A 24,453-nucleotide genomic window follows, 5' to 3' on the forward strand; every position below is an offset into this window, starting at 1 on the left:
TTAATCCATGATTAGCCTATATGATGCTACAGTAAACATTTGCAAATTATGGATTAATTAGGCTTTAAAAATTCGTCTCGTGAATTAACTCTCATTTATGAAATTAGTTTTTTAATAGTCTATGTTTAATACTTCAAATTAGTGTCCAAACATCCGATGTGACATAAGGTTAAAAAGTTTAGCCACATCTAAACAACCCCCATGTTTAGTGGCATCGCATTTTAATTTGCTGTTGATCTAGCACATGGCTATCAGCATTTTCTTTAAAATTTTAGTTTTGAACTTTAAGGCCATGTTTGGCGCAACTCCACATTCTAGATACATATTGGATTTCGAGGTTATAAATAAAATTAAAGTGGTTTAAAATTTTGTATTTCATCTAAAACAGAACAAAATGTGCTACTAGTATTTATGTTGGGGAGCAGAGCGCATTTGTTTCAAAATATTGTCAACTTCTTAGCGGAGAATTCCCCGCCAATGAAACATCAGACACAACACCATGTCACCATCAGGCTGAAAAGATAACAAGCACCAAATCTTGAAAAGATAACTGAAGAACACAAATAAGATTTAAGTACATGCGATCATAAGTATTGAGATTGGAGTTCTCCAATAACTCACCAAAATAAGTGATACAGTCGCCATCATCAGAATAAAAATGATCATCAAAATGGAAACCATCGACAGCAGCACCAAGATCGATCATAAGTCGATAGCACCAATATCAAAGAAGAAGGGCGGCTTGAGAGTGATCTTGATCGTGGCACACTTGGCTAGTAGCACATCGTCGACGACGTCAAACACGATGGACCTGCTTACGTCGAGAAGTTCCAGGTGAGGGCAGCCGTCGATGATGTTCGTCAGCTCCTTTTTGTCATCGATCGTGTTGTCGGCGAGAACATTGAGGTGCCGCAGCTGGTGCAGCTTTGCGATCCCAAGCGAAGCCACGTCGAGGTGCGTGGTATGGAGAGGCCACTGCAGCACGAGTTCCTCCAGCTGCGGAGTCATGCTGATCAGCTGGGCTAATCCCCTTTCGGAGACCATCGGCGAGGAACACTCGAGACGGAGGCTCTTCACACAAGGCGACCTGCCCGTATACGAATTCACTAGAATCATTATATTTATCTTCCGAAATACAGTTACCTGACAAGGGTTTTAGCTATTTGCTATCTCTGTTTCATGTGATATAAGACTTTGTAACCACGCTTAGATTTATCTACTGATAATGCATATCATTTGTACAGCTCAAAAATCTTATACCGCGAAACGAAGGCGTTACAATTTAGTCTGGCTGACTGGCTATTTACCACTGTAGTATGTCTTATTTAGTGGTTTGAGAAGGCAGATCGCTGACCGGCTGTTTGAATCAAGTGACTTTTTGTTAATCTTTGTCACATCAGATGTTTAGACATTAATTAGAAGTATTAAATATATACTGATGAGAAAACTAAGCGTATAAATAAAGGCTATTTTATTAGACAGTTTTTTAGCATAATTAATCTATGATTAGTAAATATTTACTGTAGCATCACATTCGTTAATCATAGACTAATTAGGCTCAATAGATTCATCTCGTAAAATAGTTCAGCGTATGAGGTGAGTTTTATTAATAGACTATATTTAATAGTTTTAATTAGTGTCCAAATATTTGATGTGACGAAAAAAAAAGTCCATACCTAAACAAACAGGGAACAAATAGTCCATGTGAAATTTATTGGTCTAGTCAGATATGACTTTGCAGCTTAAGAATAGTATGTACCTGTCGGCAACATATACGAGGAGGTCATCGTTAACGAAGCTGTTCGGCTCGAACACCTCCAGCCGGCCGTCAGAGAGGTCCACGGCCACGTTCGCCATTGCGCAACAAGCCGCATGGTGGTGCGCCATGTCGACGCGTCGCCACAGGCGAGGCTGCTTGCCCGCGCGGAGCCATGAGCGGCACACCAGACCTGCCCCCCATGAGGATCTCCACGGCGCCGAGCTTGGCGAAGACCACCGAGAGCGCGTCCGGCGGGAGCTCCGACCAGTCCCTCGTCTCCGGCGCCGGCAGCGTCACCACGACGTCCATTTCACTACACTTGAAGCTGAAAACACATAGAAACACATGTCAACTTTCATGAAATCTTCCATTAAAAAGCAACAAATATAGATTTGATCGATGAGGAGTGGAAATATTACGGCCATGTTTTGAATCCATACCTTTGTTGGATGCCTGGATGATCCAGAGAAGATGGGATGTGGCTGCGTACGTGCTGTTTGGTCGCCTCGGCATTTTGTAGGTACGTAGAAGCATCAGACGAGACGAAAGCCTTTCGTGTTCCCTAGGCTGCATGAAGGAATTAATTGAAGAAGAAGACGAACGATCGGCTCTGGGAACTGCAGTAGCGCGGCCTCTCGTATTCTGGGCAGGAGGGATGCGGAAAGACTACCGGCGCGACCGCGTGAATTATCTTTGCACGTGGACTTTTTTTAAGCATGTAGTATAAAGTTTATATACAAAAAAACTATAAAACCTTATATATAGAAAATGTTAATAGGGAATTTTTACATGATTGTATTATTATGCAATGAATTATATGTGGGATGTATGCAATTGCGGATCCAGAAAAAATATTAGGAAAGGATAAACGAAAAAGAATATCTTCCAACCATTTCTTCTCTTTAGTATCTCTTTAGTAATAGCAGAAATTTTATTCCGGTGGCTAATGGGGGGCTTCAATGACGCAGATCGAGTAGGAGGGGCTGAAACCTCCTAGCCCCGGTGGTAGATCCGTCCCTGGATATATGTAACTTTTCTTTTTTACCAAAGTCAAATACAAAGTTTATACACGGTCACACAGAAAACTTATACCTGAATAGTATTAATACCAAATATTTGCATTTACAAATTTCATGTATATAAAAATTATACGTATAAAGTTTGTATATAAACTTTATATGTCTCTCTGTGTGTATATATATGAAATTTTTTTCTAGGTTACTAACTTGGAGGACTGTTCATGAGCCTTAGCTATGAATATTGTTGATAAAATCTATGGTATTCAAAGAAAAAAAGTGCTAAGAGAGTGATGCATTCACGCGGATAGTCATACACGAAGGTTCACGAAACACTTAGGGCTGAAAACGGAGAGAATACGGACGGATAACACATGTACCGTATTTGTTTTCAAATTTTTAGGCGGATACGAAAACGGATATGGATATCTCGGATACGGAAACAAATACGAATTATCTCGAATACGAATAAGGATCGGATGTAGTCGAACACGAATACGAAAATAAATATTTCTCGGAACATACAAATCACTTAAACCGTTCATAAAGACAAATAGCACCACATATATATAGCTAACTTAATCAAGATAGTTGTCATTTTAGGCTTTATCATAGATTAAACACGTTATATTTAATTTCACGGGTAACAGATAAATGACATAAGTCCACCACATAGCACATAATGAGTTCAACAAATACTGATAGTCTAATAGCACAAAAGCAATTTGTAGTAAATTGGTTGATGGGCCAGATCTGAAATCAAGTGGGCTGAACTAATTTCAGGTGTTCACGGATATCCGCTCATTATAATTTTCGGATATCTGTCGGAATATACGTATCTGTTAGAAACTGTCATACCGTATTCATATTTGAATCCAAACAAAATTATCCGTATTTGTATCCATATTCGAATTATCCGGGAAATATCTGCTCCGAGCTACCTCTGAATTTTTCAGATCGGACGGATACTATCTGCTCCGTTTTCAGCCCTACGTGACAGACCTACCCGAAAGGATGGACACGAAAGTTATTTAGGATAGGCTTTCGTTCAACTCAATAAATTAAGATAATGTTAAAAATAAAATAAAATTCGTTTCGTTGAACTAACTTGTCCTGAATTACCTACTGAGCAGGCTTCATGTAGCGAAGAAATTCAGAAAAGTTTGAACAAATTAAACTCTGCTCTATGATGCCCGTTCTCACATATGAGGATTTTTCCTACTATTTTCCTACGTCTGACTTCAGTTGGTCCCAGTAAGGGGAAGGGCACAAACACGCACGTATATTTCTACAAACGGTGCACACCAAAGGATTTAGCGTGTGTTGAATGCGCACAACTGGGTGCGTACTTGTTGTGAGTGTGGAGCATGTTTACGTGTCTATGCTTTATGTAGCGATAAAGCAAGTTCAATAGTATAGTGAACTATTGACTTTAAATCATTTATAGCCAATTTAATAGTCAATTCATATGATAGTTATTTATAAATATACGGTACATAATTAATATCCGGTCTCACATGTCATACATATATGTGTCTTGAGTATATGCTATACCTATCTATAAATTTACAGCCCGCTGCTCAGCTGGTTTATAGTATGGAAATATCTGCACTAAGAGTAAGTTCAATAGTATAGCCACTGACGAACTGAAAAACAGAGTTTTGGTGATGCCTAAAAAATTTCAGCGGCATTTCGGTTTCACAAACTACATTCTTCTCAACCAGTGAGGTTGTTACATGCAGAATAGACACCAACTTTGCTGTATCCAACGACCGAACGCGCCGTCCCACGCTCCAAATCCAACTCAGCCACTACAAACTAAAAAAAAAAAAAAAAAACTCTAACAACAACCCTGAAAAAATCTAAACTAGCCGTTGCAACTTGCAACACATCGAGAATCCAAGACAATGCTGCTACAACTTGCAAGGAACTGAATCAAACAAATAAAGATGCAAATACATAAATAAATACATAAATAATCAAAAGACCAAATACATAAATAATCAAAGGGAAACACATTAGTTTATCTGGTTGAGTACATTTGATTCAGAAAATATTCATCTTCATAAAACACTCAGACGTTGAGCAGTACGTAGTTCATGAAGTTCCCGACAAGACATGTACTTGATGCTTTGATGGATTTAATTATCCCACTAACGGTAATAGTAAGAGTTGCATTCACCAAACTCGTCATAATCGTAGTCATTATGGACCAGATTAAATTCAAAACCGCCATCGTCATCTTCTTCCCGACCAAAATAATAATCATCATAATCAGAAGCAGCCACAAAGCCGGAGGGCAGCTTGAGCGAATCGATCACGGCACACCTCGCCCGCAGGGCGTCGTCGACGTCAAGCAGGACACACCCATCTGCGTCAAGAAGCTCCAGGTGAGGGCAGCCATCAACGATGGCGGCCAGTGCTCCGCCGCGGACGACCATGCCTTTGAGCGTCAGGCAACGCAGCTCGTGCATCGCAGCTATCCCGAGAAGCTCGTCCTCGGAGATCCACCTGCGTACCTCGAGACGCCTGAGCCGGGGGCACGCCTTGGCGACGGCCTCATAGACGTTGCCGCGGAGCTTCTCGCAGAATTTGAGCACGAGATCCCCCAGCTGAGGAGACTTTCTGATCAGCTGTTTGAATCCCCGTTTGGTGACCTTCGAGCATGAATCGAGGTAAAGGCTCTTCAGAAAGCTCGAAGACCTGCACAAATACTCCATGAAATTAATGACTCAGCTAACATAATGCAAACAATCAAACAAACCTTGTCAACTTCTAGAAAGTTTGACACAAAAAAGTTTTCAGAGCTAATTAAATGAAAATTTACTGTTTGCTATAAACTGCTCCCTCCGTTTTAAAATATAAGAAATGAGTACATGGCTATTTTTTATCTATCATATCCATGCAACCATTCAATATCTAGCACACTTCTCTCATATAAATTTGATTTATTTTAAATTCTTCGCTAGCAACACGCTCAGCCATGCACATTACATACATGCATATATAGGTTATAGTTCTTATGTTTTGGAGAGTAGGGAGTGTTCCACATCTTGTCATTCAATCAAAACAAAAACACACAATCATCTATGCCAGGAAAGAATCTGTATTATATATGCATGTAGGTATAATGAATTTCCGTGTGCCTTCGGCTCACCTGGGCCAAAAAAAAAAAAAGAATCTGTACTATAATGTTGCACAAAATCACTTAAATTCAGTATCGGTACCAGTTGAAAATATGTATAAATTGTAAGAGATTTTGCCATACCTGTGCCCTACATACGTGAGGAGCTCATTGGTAGCAAAACCCCCACACTTGAGTACATCCAACTGCCTGTTCGATCTCTTCACGGCCACCTTCCCCAACGCATTCAGTATGCCTCGTCTATTGAAGCTGGAGCCCATCTCCCTGCAGACCAACATCTCCACGGTTCGCCACAGCACAGGCACCTTGGCAGCGTGGAGCCATGAGTGGCACACAAGCCCCGCGCCCATGAGGACCTCGACGGCGCCGAGCTTGGAGAAGATCACCGAGAGCGCGTCCAGCGGCTGCTCCGACCAGTACCTCGTCTCCGGCAGCGGCGACTGGCCATCCATTCCGCGGCAAGCCCGGCGACGGACAACGCACGCACCACCTGATCACACTGGCAACAATGGTGTGCATATATATAGGTGCTTCCCTTGATCAGATCGATTTGAGATTCAGAAGACTGATATGGTGAAAAGCTTAAAACTTAATCCATGGCATACCTTACTGACGTTTTAGTCTTACTCTTGTTGCTGCAGGAACCAGTTCGATCGTCCTCTTTTGATGACGGTATTTGTAGGGGTGGGATGGGCGGAGAGAAGCAAATCGGCTGAAGACGAAAGGTTTCTTTGAATTGGAAAAATACAAAGCATGCATGCGACCTCTCGCGTTCTGTGCATGTCGTATGGATGTGGAGCTGGAAATCTGGTTCTGAGTGCGATTGGCTCAAGTGAGCGGCAGCATAAATCCGCTCGTTGATTCAGAGAAAAACTGCTAAAAGTTTTTTAAAACTCAGTACATTTGTTGATTTATTTTCCTCTCAATATATTCAAGGATTTGCATTGGGTTGTAGGAGTATATCACTATACCAGACTCAATTAATAAGACATTTGCTTCTGTCTAACAAAAAGTATCTTAATCCAACGATTTAATATTATGAGGTAAAGATACCTCGAGCTCTTTTTTATTGGACTAGAGCAAATCTCTAGGGGCAACATTTACAAATGACCACACGCATTCTGTTGGAAGATTAGTTAGTTTACAGGCCTTTGTAACCACTAGGCTACAGGCTCTTTCGCCTCTCGAGATAGATTATCATCACTTAGTTGGATATTCACTCCTATTTTACTGTCATTTAAATTTTGGACTTTTTTTTAAAAAAATAAGATAGATTAATATGAGATATATCATTTTACACTAAGTTTATACTCAATTTCTATAAGCTGTACAAAATAACAAATTAAATCAGAACTAGTATATGTATATTCATTGTTTTTGTTGTAGTTTGTAGATGTCAAATTTAAATTTGCATGTTTGTGAAAAGATGTATCTCATATTAATTTATCTTATTATTTTTTTAATATTCTAATAACTATTTAGATGACTTGTAATAAAAGATAAAAGGATTCACCCGGCTAATCACAATGTCTCCTCGGTTGGAGGAGCTCGTGCTCCACTACTGCCCTGGAGCTACGCTTACTAAGAGCATCTCCAAGAGATTACTTACCTCACTTGCCATACTAAAATTAAACAAATTATCCTACAAGAGATTACTCATTTGGCTTACCATAACATTTGAATGGTTAAATATGGCTTCTCCCATGTTAGTAAGATTGTTATCTGTGGATCTTACGTGGAACCCACGAATCATCATCCTCCTTACCAAATTTGAAGTGAGGACAGATAGTGCATATCAGATTTAAAGTTGCCAAACATAACATAGATAACTAAATTTAGTTTTGGTGAGTCAAAATTTAACCATTTTAACGCGTCGGCGTCAGCGATGAGCCGTAGGCATCGTACGTAGACGGCTGTCCAAACCTGGGGCTCCTCCCCCCGCCACGCCGCCGTCCCGCGAGCCAAGTTCGCCGGCATCAACACGCTGACGCTTCGCCCATATCATGAAGCGGCCGTCTGGGGACACTGATCTTTTTACCGGATAGTGAGCAAGATTAGGAATTCTGACGATGCATGCTTCGTCTGCTCAGATAAACTTTGCAATCATATCACTCGCCAAAAAACAAAACCAGCAGTACCAACCAAGAGGATATCAGAGCAGTTACAATAGCAGGATATAAGCTAGCAATAAGTATATTTTAAATGGATAAGAGAGGATAGAGGAGAGGGATGTGCTACTAATTTGTAACCAGCTACACACAGACTCATATCACTCCCCAAAAGACAAAACCATCAGTACCAACCAAGAGGATATAAGAGCAGTTACAATAGCAGGCTCTAGCAATAAGTATATTTTAAATAGACAAGAGAGGATAGAGAAGAGGGATGTGCTATTAATTTATAACCAGCTACACACAGACTCCAAAACATAGTGTATGTATGACATCTGAGACCATATACTAATGTTTTATAGGTAACTATTGTATAAATTAGGTATTAGATTGACTATAGATAAATTGAAGCTAATAGTTGGCTATACTATTGAACTTGCTCTCTAATAATAGTCAAGCTGAGTAGTTGAGTATATATTGTCTAAGCATTACGCTTCACAGAAGCAATAGTACTAAAAGACTTCTGGTGCTGGAGTGCTATATATGTACGTATATCATATCTAGGTTCAAACCAATGTTATCTGATCGTCGAATTAATCACGATTAATCACGATTAATCGGGCTGATTGGTCCCCTAATCTTGATCAGGACATTCTAAACGATTAGGTCGGGGACGATCAATCGGCCGATCAGCTGGTCCAAACGATCAGGCCGATCAGGATGTTTGCCTGGAAAATCTTGTCACTTAGAATTCTAGTTGGGTCGGCCCATTATTTGTAGGGTTTCTTTCCCTCAAAGGTCTCAAAGGTAAGTACCATCTAACCCTCAAATAATATCACTATTGTTGCATATTATGGTGCACACTAAATATTATTATGGTCCAGTAAATATACCGCACTACTGTACCGATCAGCCTCGATTAATCGGGCTGATCGACGATTAATCGTCCTGATCGACCTGATCGGTGCCATGGCGATCAGGTCCGATCGGCCGATCAGACAACATTGGTTCAAACTACCACATGAGGAACATGGAAACTCTAACACGAGCTTGCAGAGACTTGAGCTAAAACAATAGCATCTAATCACTTAAACTTCCTAGGTCCAGCAAGCCGATGGAATTCACATCAGGAGCGCACGCAAGGCATTGAGGACCATCCTGCCTTCTTCATCAAGCTCTTCCTCGTTGATATCATCATCAAGGCATTCATTCTCCTCCGAGTATATAGCACACTCAATACAGGGAACCTGGTAATCATCATGATCCATGTCACCAGAAGAACTGCCTAACTCCTCCAAAACCGGGCTTGGAACCTTGCGATCATCACTCGCATCAGAAGAATTGCCTGAATCATCCCAGACAGGGCTTGCAATCTGAAATTCGTAGTCATCGGTTGAGTCATCAGGAAGCCTGAGTGCTTTGATCCTGGCGCACTTTGCTTGCAGGGTGTCATCCATGAAGACGTTGAAGCAGTGGCGTATGTCAAGGGATTCAAGGTGAGGGCAATTGTCAAGGATGTCTTCCAATCCTGCGTTGGTGAGGCTATTACCGAAAATCTGGAGGGAGCGTAGCTGAGTCATAGATGCTATCCCCATGGCTTCATCATCGTTGATGTCCTCATATTCTTCCATGCTGTAGAAGCCACATTCGCTCAGTCTGAAGCGCTTCAGCTGCGGGCATGCTCTCCCAACAGTCTCAAATACATCATGCCCAAAAACATTTTCACAAAGTGAAAGCTCCAGCTCCTCAAGCAGAGGGAACCTCTTTATTGCTTCTCCAAATCCTTCATTGGAGACATCATTACAAGAGATGAGGCGAAGACTCTTTAGACCTGGTACCCTGCAATGATATCAGTATATGGATATTAGTCAGCACTCAGCCCGTAAAAACAATCAAGATTACTGCACGAAACAACAAATAACATTTGTTTAGCCCAACAAATGCACAAGCATACAGTTCCTTGATTTGTCATTTACAGGTATATAAGATTACTGCACTCAGCCCGTAAAAACAATCAAGATTACTGCACAAGCCCAACAAATAACATGTTTAAATGGTAACAAGTGTCTGGAGGCTAGAGCTTGCAGTTGATGGTATTCAGCTGATTTCATTCTGTTTCAGAATTATTCTTTTTTAACATTATCTCATTTTGTTCTTTCAACAGGAAGATGCTAATGCTTCTAATCCCTGAAATTTACTCACAACTGCATTCAATTTCATAGAAATAAACGATTTCCATTCTCTTTAAGTTAAATGTCAGGAGCTTGTTATCAATGCTGTATTAACACATAATCACGAGTTCTAAAGGAAATTATGTTTATAAGATAATGATGCCTTTTTGGGTTGGGATGGAGGCAGAGGAAAGCACACCATATACATGCCCTTGGGGGAAAATTGCCAAAACACCACCCGTAAAGTTAGCACTCTCCAGAACGCCATTAGTAAACAAAAACTCTCCAAAACACCACTAGTAAACAAGGTAGTAATGCCAAAACGGCAAAATTCAAAAAACAGGCATTAAAAGTGACCATTCTACCCCTAAGCCTTGTATTAGCCGTATATTATTCCAGAAATTAGTAAAAAATATAAAAAGAATTTATTTTTGAATAAATAATCGTAGAAAATATGAATAATTATTTTTTGGTGCAAAAAATTAATTTCTGAAATAATATATGGCTTTTTGAAGACTTCATGATTTTGCGCGAAAAAACAATTATTCATATTTTCGATGACTATTTATTCAAAAAATATTTTTTATATTTTTTATTAATTTATGGAATAATATATGGCTAATACAAGGCTTAGGGGTAGAACGGTCACTTTTAATGCCTGTTTTGTGAATTTTGGCGTTTTGGCATGACTACCTTGTTTACTAGTGGTGTTTTGAAAGGTTCTTGTTTACTAATGGCATTCTGAAGAGTGCTGCCTTTACAGGTGGTGTTTTGGCAATTTTCCCAGCATTTTGATAAGATTGAACATACTAGAAAGATCATTGGAGATCACCTATGGTTATCCAATTGATATGCAGGGAAATTCAGCAGAGCAAATTTTGAATAATGTTATAGTGATGAGTTGCTTTTATTGATTTATCCAAGTGCTTCTAGTTTTTGAAAGTTGCTGGCCGTAGAAACTAATGAAGGTGCTCCGATGCAACCATGCAAGTCACCCAGTAACATTTTAAAAAAAGGACTCTAGACAACAACGGTTACAATGCTTAGGACAGTAAGTAATAACATGAGAATATTATATTACTCCGTATTATAGTATTATCACAGTACTGATAGAATCCACATGATGGTAATGACAAAATTTCTCAAAATGTCTAATGCGATTCAACAAAAATGAGCCTCTATGCATTAAATCAGGAACTAACGTAACTAAATACTTTCCCGAACACGATTGCATTTTGATAGCCAATTTGAACCAAACCCAAACACGAACGACGAAACATGGAAAGTCACCAAAATTAGGGGATTCACGGGAATCGAGATCCCACGCGTCGCCGAGGAAGAGGAGGAACTCGTCGTCGCCGGTGCACTCGCCCTAGAACGCCTCGCACTGTCCATGGCTATGCTTGACGGCGGCGTGCGCCACCCCGTGGAGATCAACCTGCTTGGCGAGCCCGGCATGGGCATGGGCATGGCCGCGCATGTCGACGCGGCGCCAAAGGTCGGGCTCGTCACGCGCGGCGCGGCGCCAAGAGCGGCACACCTGGCCGACCCCCGTGAGGGTCTCGATGTGGCTGAGCCTGCAGAGGACGGCCGAGAGCGCGGCCGGCGGAAGCTCCCGCCAGTCCCTCGCCTCCCCCGAGCGGCGGTTGCGACGACGACCTCGGTCATGATGGCCTCGCCGGCGGTGAGAAGAGGAGAAGGGCATTGCGGGAATGGGATTGGAGGGTAGGAATTATGGGAGGGGAGGAAGGTGTGGAAATGAAAAGCTGTAGGAGGCAGTTTCCGCGCCTAGAGTAGTTTCCTTGTAATGCTTTCGCCTGTCGAGTGGATGCAGTTTTTCAGCACGCCGGTCAAATAATCTCTCCATTCTCCGTTACTAGTATGTTATCTAAATAACTATTAAAAATATAAAAATAAAATAAAATTGATTAATATAAGTTATATCACTACACAAACATGTAAATTTAAATTTAACTTGTACATATGTAACATAAATAATTGTGAATGTACATATACTACTAGTTTTTTTCCTACAACCTATATAAATTGAATTTAAACTTGAATGGTTATGAAGTGATATAACTCATATTAATCTATCTTATTATTTTTTTTATATATTTTAATAATTATTTAGATAACATGTAAGCACCGTGTGCTTAAAACTATTTTCGCCCAGCGAGTGCACCGGAGAACAGAGATCGTGGGTCCTGCTTTGATACCATCGATTTGTGTAAAACTGGAAGAAGTTGATTTATTTGGTAGAAACGCTAGCTGCAATTTAAAAGCAAACACAACAGATAAGCGACTTCCCTTAAACTTTTAATATATAACTACTAATTTTTTACATATTTTTTAATAATTATTTAGATAACATATAAGCACCGTGTGCTTAGTTCGGGAGTTGATTTTAAGCCCTTGGGAAAATGTCATCTCATTTATTGCATGCTATCCAAATAGTCATCAAAAAATTTTAAAAAAATTATGAAGATAGATTAATATAAGATATATCACTACACAGACATACAAGTTCAATATGCCTTCTACAATCCATAACAAAAATAACAAATATAACTGTGAGTATACGTATACTATTTAGAGTTTAATTTGTTATTTTTGTTATGGATGGTAGAAGACATATTTAAACTTGCATGTTTAAACTTGCATGTTTGTGTTCGTGTAGTGATATATATCTTATATTAATCTATTTTCATAATTTTTTTAAAAAAAATTGATGACTTTTTAAATAGTATGTAATAAATGAGGGGATATCCCCTCAAGGGTATAGAATACTTTCCCAAACTATTCTAACATACAGCCAAGCTGGAAGCCTGGAAGAGGACGAGGACGACCTCCGGGAGCGCTTCCGGTGGCAGCTCCGATCAGTCCTCATATCCGTCACAGGCACGAGCAAGCAGGCTTCACAAAACCGTGATTATTATGGCAACGATTGTAATAATCGCACGTATCGCTAAGTTACCGTAGCAGGATGATATGGTTTGACAAATATCTGTCACGATTCAAAACTTTTAAAAAAAAATCAGTAGAAAAGTTAAAAAAAACCATAATGATAATTATGTTTGTTCTAAACTTGGTGGTGAATAAAACTTTCAAAACAATTCATGTATCAATTAAAAAAGTTAAAAGGTTTGAAGAAAATAAAAATCTCACTGTTTTCCTGGGTCCAATACAGCCTAATGCGGAGGAATTTAAAATTGCCGTGACAATCATAGCAAACCTTGCAATAATCACATAAAATCACGTGATTATCGTGATCAAAACCATGATTATCATTGTATTCAAAATCACACGATGATCATACTATACCATACGATTATCGTGATCAAAGCTATGTTATTGTTGTCTTTAAAATAGCCACGATAATCACACCAAACTGCTCGATAATCATGTTGAGCTCTACTTTGACGTCCAAAACCGTGATGATTTTTTAACCTTTTTTAATCATGTCAAGCGCGATTATCGTTGCTTCATCTTCCCTCCGCTGTGAGGGCGTCCCCAATAGTACTAGCTAGTAGCTAGCTAGGAGATGAGAAAATAGCCGGTCCAAAAAAGTTGTCTACTAGTACTAGCTATTTGTATATTGCTACACACAAAGAAACCGATTCAACTCATCGTGCAGTGTGCAAGATAAGCGACTCTCATCGCTGGCTCGAATTTTTATACGTCTCTTTCCTCCACGTAGGATACATGCTAACGTGTACAACTAAATAGCTAGCTCACTCACCCTTAGAGCAGGTACAATAGCAGGCTATAAGCCAGCTATAAGCATATTTTAAAGAGATAAGAGGGGAGAGAAGAGAGGTGGACTACTAATTTGTAGGTAGTAGCACACGGGCTCCAAGACAAAATGTGTGTATGACATGTGGGATCATGTATTGATGTTTTGTAGGTAATTTTTGTATGAACTAACTATTAGATCGGCTATAGATGAATTGGAGGTAGTAGTTGGTTATACTATCGAACTTGCTCTTAGACCACCTCCAACAATAGAGATGGCATACTATCTCTAAGCATTCTAAAAGACAACTTCTCCAATAGTCTAGTTCTAAACAAATAGCTCATAATATAAATGACCTCACCATTCATTCTTACTTGACATTAAAATATGTGCAAGATGTTAGATTGATCTCCACCTCTTGAGCCCAACGGCCCAAGAGGGACCTTGACACACGCTCTGATCGGGAGCGCCATCGGGAGCGCCCAGCCCATTGGCTGGTGGGCCCCTGTCACCCTGCGCCAAATAAAAGGGGATGGAGGCTGCACGGCACACGAAGTTCATCGTCGTCGCCACTCCATCCCACAGAACCCTAACCGATCTAGAGGGGCGCAACCAGTGACGGGATCGCCACCGCCGCGCCGCCACCTCGCCGGACTACTCCGACCACCGTCCCTGTCATCAGTCACAAGGGCCAGCGAGGACGACGATGGCCGGTTCTTCTTCTTCATCTGCAAGCGGCTCCACTGGTTTATACCCGCAACCCTAATCCCGTTTTGATACCCGTGCAATGTCATCGATTCATACAACAGTAGAACCCTACTAGAGCTAGAACCCTAGATGATTCGATAGGTCCTAACGATAGTATCAGAGCCAGGCCTCTAGGGTTTAGTTATGTTTTGGGTTTGAAATCCAAAGAAAAATCGAAAGGGATTCGATCCCCAAAAGAAAACCGAAAAGAAAAGCAAAGAAAAGAGATGGATGGGAGGGGCAAAACCCTAACCTCCATCGCCGCCGTCGGTCGTCGCTGACGCCGCTCGGTCGTCCCTCCGTCTTCACCGCCGGTGCGCACCCAAAGGTGGCCGACGTCGGCCGCCGCGGGACGCCGCCATGCCGGGTCGAAGAGGAGGAGAGCAAAGGGGGCAAAAGGCGCCGCCGTGTTTGTCGGGCCGAGCCATGCTCCGGTCGGGAGCCGTCGTGAGGCCGCTCGACGGCGGCGCGTTCACCCGTAGGCGAGCGCGCGCGCCGGCGAAGGGGCCCGCGGCGGTGCCGCCATCTCTGGACAAGGTCGGACAGGCAAGGACGGTGGGGGAGGAGAAGAGAAAGAGGGTGCCGGAGGCCGGCGCGAGGTCGCCGGCGATCGCTGGCTATGGCGCGGCGGCGCAAGGGCAGCCGATGGCGCGGCGGCGCAACCGAGAGAAACGGGGGCTAGGGTTAGGGTTTGTTCAGGGGCGGCGGCTGAGAAGGGGGTTTTGATCTCCCGATCAAGCCGGCCGGCCGTCCGATCGCCCAGCCCTAGATCGGACGGTCGGCGCTGCTCGGGCCAGATTAGGCCCAAGAGGGGGGCCGCGCGCTGGCACTTTCCCGGCCCAGGCCTAGGTTGTGGCCTAGGTGGGCGGAGGTGCGCGTGGGGGGAGAAAATAAGTCCACTGGGCCGACTGTTCTCGGCCGGAAGAGGTCTAATTTTGGTCCCTCGGGACCGATTTAAAAGGAAAAGAAGTCTATTTTACGCCCCTCTACAAAATATCTCAAATTAAAAGTCATTGAATGTTTATTTTGAATTTTTGTAAGCAATTTGAACCAACGTGACAATTTTTTAGAGAATATTAATTGTTTTTTCCGCTGCGAATAGTTTTACAGTGTATTTAATTGGATTTCCGCTGCAAATAGATTAAAATTAATGAAAGTTAGTGTTTCCAAAATTAAATTTCGAACTAACGGGAGAATTTAATTTTGGGGACATTGATTATGTGCTGTGATATTTGATTTTGACCAACGTTTTAATCACAATATTACAATTATGGTTTTATCTGTTATGTCTATTTCTACCTAACGGTAACTTAGGCCTAATGCATAATATTTTATTATTGATTTTGTTTTCACAATATATGATTGTTACCGGTGGATACTTCTTGATGGGTTGCATCAAAGACATCCCAACCTTGACAAGAGACAACTACCTTGAATGAAAAAGAAAAACTCGACCTTGCCTTTATCTTGGGAGAGGTGGTCTGGGTATTGACTACCCATGTCCTATAGAGCCTGCTGCACTAGTCAGAGACGCAGATGAGTCAGTTGTTGACTGAAAAGAGAGAGGGACAATGCTCCCCTCGTTATGTCATATGGCATAAGGAAATTTTACTAATTGCCACTTTTACATGTTGAGTGGCAATAGATTTGTCACTCCTCCTCACTGTAGCTGTGAGAGGGATTAAGATGATATGGCAAATAGTAGCAAAAAGTTAAAAGTCCCTATGGCATAGAGCATAAAAAGTGGGTCTTAGCCAACAATAATTGTTTGGCTATGGTAAATAATACGATTGAGCCCACTCAATCTCAAAATGTGACACTGTCACAGAGTATCTCGACATAATAAAGGGTCAATTTACTGGTCCTTCAAAGACTTATGTGACATAGCTGATTAAACAGCTTACTTCAGAAAAGTACCATGGAGGTGGTGTGAGAGACCACATCCTTAGGATGAGCGACATGGCTTCCAAGTTGAAGCCAATGGTTTTGGATAGATATCATTGTCGTTTGGAGACGACAAATGTAAACTATGATGTAATAATGAATTATTGGTCTTGTTGATTGCAAGATGAGCTTTATATTGTTATCTCTTTCTAAGAGTGTGAATGTTGTGTCCTCGTCGACAACAGAAAATAAGAAAAGAAAAAGAACTCCTAATGTCTCATCAAAATTATGACACCGTTGTTTCGGCCATATTTCGAGGGGGAGAATTAAGAGACTAGTTAAGAATGAGATTCTTCCCCCATTGGAGTTCTCCGACTTAGAACAATGCATAGATTGCATTAAAGGAAAATTTGTAAAGAGCATCAAAAGGGTGCAAATTGAATATTCAAGGATGAAGTTAAAAATCAGCGTGATAAAAGGATTAAAGCAGTAAGGTCTGACCGTGGGGGAGTACTATGGTCAACACACGCCATATGGGCAAGTCCCTGGACTATATGGCCCAAAAGTAAAGTATCTGTTTCTGAATAGAAATGTATGTAGTGGTTGTGGAATCCATCGGTGATTAACTGAAACGATGAAACATGCTCTATACGTAAATCTGTGATGGAATGGAAAAAGCCTAAAAGTAATAGTGAGATCAAGGGGGAGAATGTTAGATTGATCTCCACCTCTTGAGCCCAACGGCCCAAGAGGGACCTTGACACGCGCTCTGATCGGGAGCGCCCAGCCCATTGGCTGGTGGGCCTCTGTCACCCTGCGCCAAATAAAAGGGGTAGAGGCCGCACGACACAGCACACGAAGTTCATCGCCATCGCCACTCCATCCCACAGAACCCTAACCAATCTAGAGGGGCGCAGCCAGTGACGGGATCGCCACCGCTCCGCCGCCACATCGCCGGACTACTCCGACCACCGTCCATGTCGTCAGTCCTAAGGGGTAGCGAGGACGACGATGGTCGGTTCTTCTTCTTCATCTGCAAGCGGCTCCACTAGTTTGTACCTGCAACCCTAATCCCGTTTTGATACCCGTGCAATGTCATCGATTCATACAACAGTAGAATCCTACTAGAGCTAGAACCCTAGATGATTCGAGAGGTCCTAACACAAGAGACTATTTATTGATTAAGAGATAGATTTTATCTTTCTTTTATTAAAAAATTATATAACACATCTTATAAATAGCTTATAGCTTATAGATAGCTTATAAAACCCTGGCTGCATGACGTCCATGTCACAGCAATTCATAATGATTCTGACAAGAATCTGAAGAGTCATCGGAATTCGGAAGACGAAAGGTGCTCGCTCCATCAACCAATAAAAAAAATCAAAAATAAAAACAATTAAAAGAAGACGAAAGGTTTCAACTCGCGAGTCGCGACTCGCGAGAACTCAACGTGGAGCTTCCTTTCTTTCCCTCGCCATTTCATTTTCTTGATGATCTTTGTCCAGAGCATTCTTCTCTTGCTTCTGTGCAGAGAATCAGGTGGCCGGCCGGCAGCCATGGACGCCGTGACTGTGTCTCCGGCGCCGGCGACGCCGCCCGTGCCTGCCAGGGAGTGGTCGGAGCTGCCGCTGGATGCCCTGTGCGTCGTCTTCGCCAAGCTCGGCGCCGTCGAGCTCCTCAGGGGCACCGGCAGCCTTGTCTGCCGCTCATGGCAGAAGGCGACCATGGCGCCTGATGTATGGAGAACTGTGGACATGATGACGCACCACCAGATGCTGCGCTGGACGAAGGCAAGCGGACTGTGCGCCATGGCGAAGGTCGCCGTCGACCGCGCCGACGGGCAACTTGAGGTGTTCATGGGGAGCAAGTTTGTTACCAATCAGCTCCTCACGTATATATGCGACAGGTAAAGTTCTTTAAGTTGTGCTTCAATCGAAATGCATATGTATAATATTCCAATAAAATAGAAACGGTTTAACACAACAATTGAACCAAGAAAAAAGCGGGGCCGGAATTGATATTAATCTCTCGATGGCTTATCCTCTCGTTTTAGCATTTCGATCGTTCCAAATAGTTACATGGGTTTTTGAAAAAGAAAATTCAACATCAATGTGTGATATGCTACTCCATAAACATACGCATTTAAATTCAATATCTGCATGTTCGAACACAAATAACAATTTAAACTTTGAGTAATATACGCATATTTGGGGCATATTCATTTTGAAGAAAAAACAAAGGGTTGCATTCCCACGAAAAACATTTGGTTCTTAGAAATAAAGTATAGAAAAACCAAAGAAATTTTTTTTCTACATGTCGTAGAGAGAAAATATAGTAAAATTTTCATTTACTTAAATCTCTTAAAAGAAATTCTATAGATTAATGTTGACATGCATTTCAATTCATATACCATTTTCATTTCTATGGGTTAAAATTCCTCCCAGCTGAACATACCCTTACCCTTATTGTTATATTTGTTCTTTATTCTGTTGCAACTTGTACATGTTAAGTTTAAGGGTTTTTTATCATCTTTAAAAATTATCTTGAGGTACCAAAAATTTTAGTGTAAAATTCTGGTACCTCAAGGTACTAAACTTTTACATAAAAAATATGGTATATCTTTTACACTAAAAAAATATGGTATATTGCGATATTTTTCGAGGATGATAAAAAGCTCTTAAGTCTAAACTTATGTTTTTTTTAAAGGATCACACATTAATCTGTTTTGTTGATTTTTTAAACTCTTTTGGATAACAAGAGAAGTGCGAGTGGTTGCTGGTGAACACGTCATTACTAAGAGCCATGTACCTGCTCTTATACAATAGTAGACTATAAGCTAGATATAAATATATTTTAAAGAGATAAAAAAAGAGAAAGAGCAGTGAACTACTAATTTGTAGCTAGCTACAGCACGGACTTTAATACACAGTGTATGTATGACACGTGGGACCATGTATTAATATTTTGTAGCTAACTATTGTATGAATTAGCTATTGGATTGACTATTAATGAATTCTAACCAGTAGTTGGCTATATTATTAAATTTGCTCTTACAGCAAATAGCAGACTATAAGCCAGCTATAAATATATTATTAATTTATAGTCAGCTGCAGTACGGACTCCAAGACGTATTGTGTATATGATATGTATGACCATGTATTAACGTTTTATAGATAATTATTATATGAATTAACTATTAGATTGACTGTAGATAAATTAGAACTAGTAGTTAGCTATACTATTTGAACTTGCTCTTACTGATCATGAAGTGATGATTCGCAGGTCACCATCTCTGAAGAAACTTTTCCTGGCACGGTGCTCCAGGGTCACCAGCGACTGCTTCACCGAGCTGATCACCAAGACGCCCCTGCTGGAGCACATCGTGGTCAGAGATTGCCGGAAGCTCCACGCCGGCGTGTTTGAGGTCGCCGGCAGAGCGTGCCCGCAGCTGAAGCGCCTGGAGCTACGCCTGGACCGCCGGTTCGACGGGAGGAAGATGGCGCTCGGCGTTGCGGCGGCCATGCGCGAGCTGCGGCACCTCACGCTCGAAGGCGACGCCGTCGTCTCCGGCGAAGCTCTGGCGGCCATCGTCAACGGGTGCCCTCGGCTGGAGATTCTCGACGTGAGCGACTGCTCCGGCCTCGCCGTCACCGTTGGCGGCGACCTGCTCGAGGAGTGCGGCCGCCTGAACACAGTGGTGCTCCCGGGCCGGTGGATGCATGAATAAGCTTGGATCGTCTACTATTATGACATTATCTGTCCTTCTAAGTGACTATAATATTACTACCATAGTGATGGATGACGGTAATCCTCCAATTAATAAGGTGACTAGCAGTTAAACTTTTTAATGCCGTACAGACGCTGAGACGCACAACCTTTGTATGCATGATTAAAGGCTACTGTAAGAAAATTATTGTTACATCGTTGTCTAGCTATGTAGGATTTCGCTATAATGCCACACTATAGTTAGATTTGCTAAATTGTCACTCTAAAACTAGCTAGGGCGATAGCCTATGATGAGCATTTTTTTCATACTTAAAAGAGGTAACATGAGGTATTACTATTTTCTATATAAAATTTGGGAGATTTGTTCTGATCTAATAAAAAGTACCTCAGGTACCAAATCATTTTCTACTGTGCTCTACTGTGCACTGTTAGATTTGTTCTGATCTAATAAAAAGTACCTCGAGGTACCAAATCATTTTCTACAGTGGACTGTTAGATTTGTTCTGATCTAATAAAAATAACTCGAGGTACCAAATCATTTTCTACTGTGTCGCGAGGTACCAATACCTCGAGATACGTTTTATTACTTTTTTTAGACTGAAGCAAATCTCAAAGTCTCAAAATTTAGTACTTTCTAGTATTTAAGATACTAAGACATACCAAATTTTATATAAAAAAACACCTCTAGTACCTTCTCCAGGATAATAAAATTGTTCTCCTATGATACTATTTGGTTAGAGCTTTTTAACATTTTTAAAAAATTACCTTAAGATAGCAAAGTTTTACACCAAAATTTTAGTATATCAAGCTACTTTTTAAGAACGGTAAAAAGCCCATTCGATGTCGCTATTGGACTCCTTCCGTGCCTTATTCCTCGGCGTCATCCGCATTGCTGTTCATCAAAGTGGCCCAAGCTCCTAATCGAGTAGCCGTTGGCCTCATTAAGGATCCGTTTGGTACAGCTCTAAGCTCCCGATCCTAACTAGCAGATCAAAACTGTTTCGCTAGTTTGGTCTGCTCTAGAACTTCTAAAAGAGAGAATACGAAGCAGATTGACAATAATAGCGTTACGAATTATTTGTAGTCATGATTAAACCATGATTTAATTATATTTATTTTCATGTAATTAAATACTGATTATTTTTCTTTTGAACTTCAACGACGTAACTATATAGTTATAAAATACTATATGATAGTTTACACATAATATAAATATTTACTAATAATATATAGTAGCATGAGTGACAGATTCAGGTAATTACAATAAAATAATAAAGGGTAGTGGGTCTTTTGGCGTGGAGTGGAGCTATGGAGCAGCAAAACCCACCTCCACCACTGTAGTTCATTTTTCAGGAGTAGCTCCATCAACTCCGCTCCAAAAAATTAGAATCTATACCATTTGGCAACTCCGGCTCCAGTTAAGTTGGAGTTAGGAGCTGGAGTTGTGCCAAACAAGCCCTAAACTCCTGCAACTCCATACTTCCATTGGTATTAGTCCCTGTTCAGTTTGCAAAATATTTTTTGTAAAACATTATATCGGATATACGGACACACATTTAAAGTATTAAACGTAGTCTAATTATAAAACAAATTATAGATTCCGCCAAGAAACTGCGGGATGAATCTTTTAAGTCTAATTAATCCGTTATTAGCGCATGTGTTCAGTGTAGCACTTATGGCTAATCATGTGCTAATTAGGCTTAAAAGATTCATAGCATGATTTTCTCCATAACTGTATAATTAGTTTTAATATTTATGTCTATTTAATGCTCTATTTAGGTGTCCGAAAATTCGATGCGATGATTTTGGAAAAAAATTGGAAATTAAACAGGGCCTTAGTATTCTCTCCATCCCATAATATAAGACTACCACTTACACAAAAAAACAAGAAAAAGTTATAACACCTTCTCGTTTAGATTACCTAAGGGCATATACAGTAGTATAAACGGTTGTTGTCTATTTGATATATAGAGATTTTTAAATAGATAAATACAATAGATTGTCTATTTTATTGTCTGTAGCATATTTAATACTTTATTTTGCATGTTTTATATTTGTTGCATGCAACCAATACATGAAGTATTTCTCGTAACTTAGGAGCACGTGTCCAAGCAGTAGACGATCGAAGAGACGGCAATCAAGTTTTTCACGAGTGAATGATATGGCTAATCTGTCGTGTGGATGTATATAGACGGTTATTGTCTTAATGTTATATATGCCTTAAGGTGCATATATGCATGCATGTCTTACATTATAGGATAAAAAAATAGTTATGTTTTATATTATCGAATATGGAGGGAGTCAAGCTGGGACCGGCAACGGCACAGTGATAAGCACACGGTGGCGGTGAGAAATCGATGATACGTCTAAATTTTAGGATGGAGTAAATAAAATTTAAGTTTTAGTTGTGGCTTATAAACTAAAAGGTAAACGATGAGGGAATTCCCTCCATTTGGACTTTTTAGAATCTTTTTTTATTTGCAAAACATAGTATAAACGTAAGTGATCATATATACACACACGTATTTATCAGCACTTCTAAAGACCGGAATGTAAAATTATGCAATATATGGTTATGATTTGTTGACAATGGAGAAAATAATTAATGGTTGTAATTTTTTGAGATAATGAATTAGGTGGAAATATTAGTATATTCTTTGAAAAAAAATTAAGTGATGATATAATTATATTCAGAGAGGTTTAAATTTTATAACTTAAAATTTTAATTTTACTAGCACGTTGTCCATGCGTTGCAAAAGAATTTTGTTAAAAAAATATCATTTAGCATGTTACTAATATTATTTTTATATGTATCACTACATATATTTATTATTAACATATAGGTCTATTCATCTCACAGTTTTATTCCTTAGATGAAATAAAAGAGTTAGTGAATGTGGTTGAGATAAATGTCTATAGTTATTTTTCATTTAAAAAAGAGAGAGTTGGCATGGGTAGGTGGCATATTCACTGCTAACCGTAAACCCGTTGGGAGTGCTTGTAGGAGCAGAGATAGTCTAATTCAAAATTTTACTCTCTTTGAATAAATATAAGCATTCCAAGCATTTAATTAAAATTTACCCCTCACCAGTATTTGCTGCATTTTGCCGTAGCACAATAATTCACAATTTACGTGCTATTCACAGAATGCTCCTCTACAAATAAATAGAACGTGTCCTTGCTTAAGTGGCATAACAAGGAGCATGGGCGTAAAGCGAGTCGAGTTAACATTTGTTCCATTATTGTTCTGAATTACATAGCTCTCAAGATTGATCAACTAACATGAATGCAGAACTTACAAACATGAGTCGATCTAATCATCTAATGCGAGAAAAAAAAATTCCCGCATAAATGTTGGACAAAAACATTTATTCCACTTGCGTTGAAGGTTCTTCATTTCAGGAACGTACGCATGCTCCTGGGAAGCATCTTATCATACTCTCTCCGAAATTTTTTTTTGACGTCGTTGACTTTTTATCTACATTTGATCCTTTGTCTTATTTAAAAATTTATATAATTATTGACTATTTTATTATGATTCAGTTTATACTTAAAGTAATTTTAAATATGTTTATAATTTTATATATTTGAATAAAATTTTTAAACAAGACAAATGATCAGCATAAATCAAAATGTCAGGACGGCAAACAAACGAAGGACTATCTGTCAAGATCTTCCTCGTAGCGGGAAGGACTAATTATCATAGTACTCAGATTCCCAATGCTCTGGTTCCTCCGCTCACAGGGCTGTCAGGTCAGTGTACCACTCAAAACTGAAGGCAGACAAGGGGAACCTCCACCTCAGCAAGATTAATAGTATAGCTAGCAAGTCGGCTATAAGACTGTTTGTAGCTTTCTCTTAGCTCATCTATATAATAGTTAGCTCTTTATCATTAATGCATAACCCACTTGTCTATCTCACAGAGTTTTTTAATTAGTTGTTATGTCCGAACTAGCTATAAACTTACAACCCGCTTCTCCTTTCTTTCATCCATCTCTCCTCTATATCAGCATTTAGCCGGCTTACACCTTGTATTATACTTGCTCTTAGGGGTGTGCACATGGAAGTCTTGAGTTACCAGGTGGCCTCAGCATCTTGATCTTGGCACACTTCACTCTCAGGGAATCGTCCATGTCGGCGTTCAGGCAATGGCGT

At 40.4% G+C, this 24,453-nt stretch overlaps 4 protein-coding genes across 4 annotated transcripts; 1 reads left to right on the plus strand and 3 right to left on the minus strand.

The window, feature by feature from the left end:
* Positions 1 to 696: 696 nt before the first annotated feature.
* Positions 697 to 2,068, minus strand: LOC121055142 (putative F-box/LRR-repeat protein 9). The gene is given in 3 exon segments (XM_040526728.1): positions 697 to 1,150; positions 1,760 to 1,956; positions 1,958 to 2,068. Coding segments are annotated over 3 exon segments (756 nt in total). The 3' UTR covers positions 697 to 702.
* Positions 2,069 to 4,793: 2,725 nt separating this feature from the next.
* LOC102719417 (F-box protein SKIP19-like) lies at positions 4,794 to 6,372 on the minus strand. Its single transcript, XM_015840033.1, has 2 exons — positions 6,044 to 6,372; positions 4,794 to 5,478 (listed from the first exon to the last, which is right to left on the minus strand). The coding sequence occupies exons 1-2, from the start codon at positions 6,370 to 6,372 to the stop codon at positions 4,929 to 4,931; spliced, it is 879 nt and encodes a 292-aa protein (XP_015695519.1). The 3' UTR covers positions 4,794 to 4,928.
* A 1,936-nt stretch (positions 6,373 to 8,308) lies between these two features.
* LOC102719699 lies at positions 8,309 to 16,090 on the minus strand. Its single transcript, XM_006659847.3, has 3 exons — positions 16,055 to 16,090; positions 14,939 to 15,363; positions 8,309 to 9,870 (listed from the first exon to the last, which is right to left on the minus strand). Exons 1-3 carry the CDS (start codon positions 16,088 to 16,090, stop codon positions 9,153 to 9,155), a joined length of 1,179 nt encoding a protein of 392 aa, XP_006659910.2. The 3' UTR covers positions 8,309 to 9,152.
* LOC102719982 (putative F-box/LRR-repeat protein 23) lies at positions 14,486 to 20,646 on the plus strand. The gene is made up of 3 exons (XM_006659848.3): positions 14,486 to 14,684; positions 18,104 to 18,478; positions 19,855 to 20,646. Exons 2-3 carry the CDS (start codon positions 18,129 to 18,131, stop codon positions 20,297 to 20,299), a joined length of 795 nt encoding a protein of 264 aa, XP_006659911.1. The 5' UTR covers positions 14,486 to 14,684; positions 18,104 to 18,128; the 3' UTR covers positions 20,300 to 20,646.
* Positions 20,647 to 24,453: the final 3,807 nt, after the last annotated feature.

The sequence above is a fragment of the Oryza brachyantha genome, chromosome 8 (assembly GCF_000231095.2).
Source record: "Oryza brachyantha chromosome 8, ObraRS2, whole genome shotgun sequence".
NCBI classification, from domain to species: Eukaryota; Viridiplantae; Streptophyta; class Magnoliopsida; order Poales; family Poaceae; genus Oryza; species Oryza brachyantha.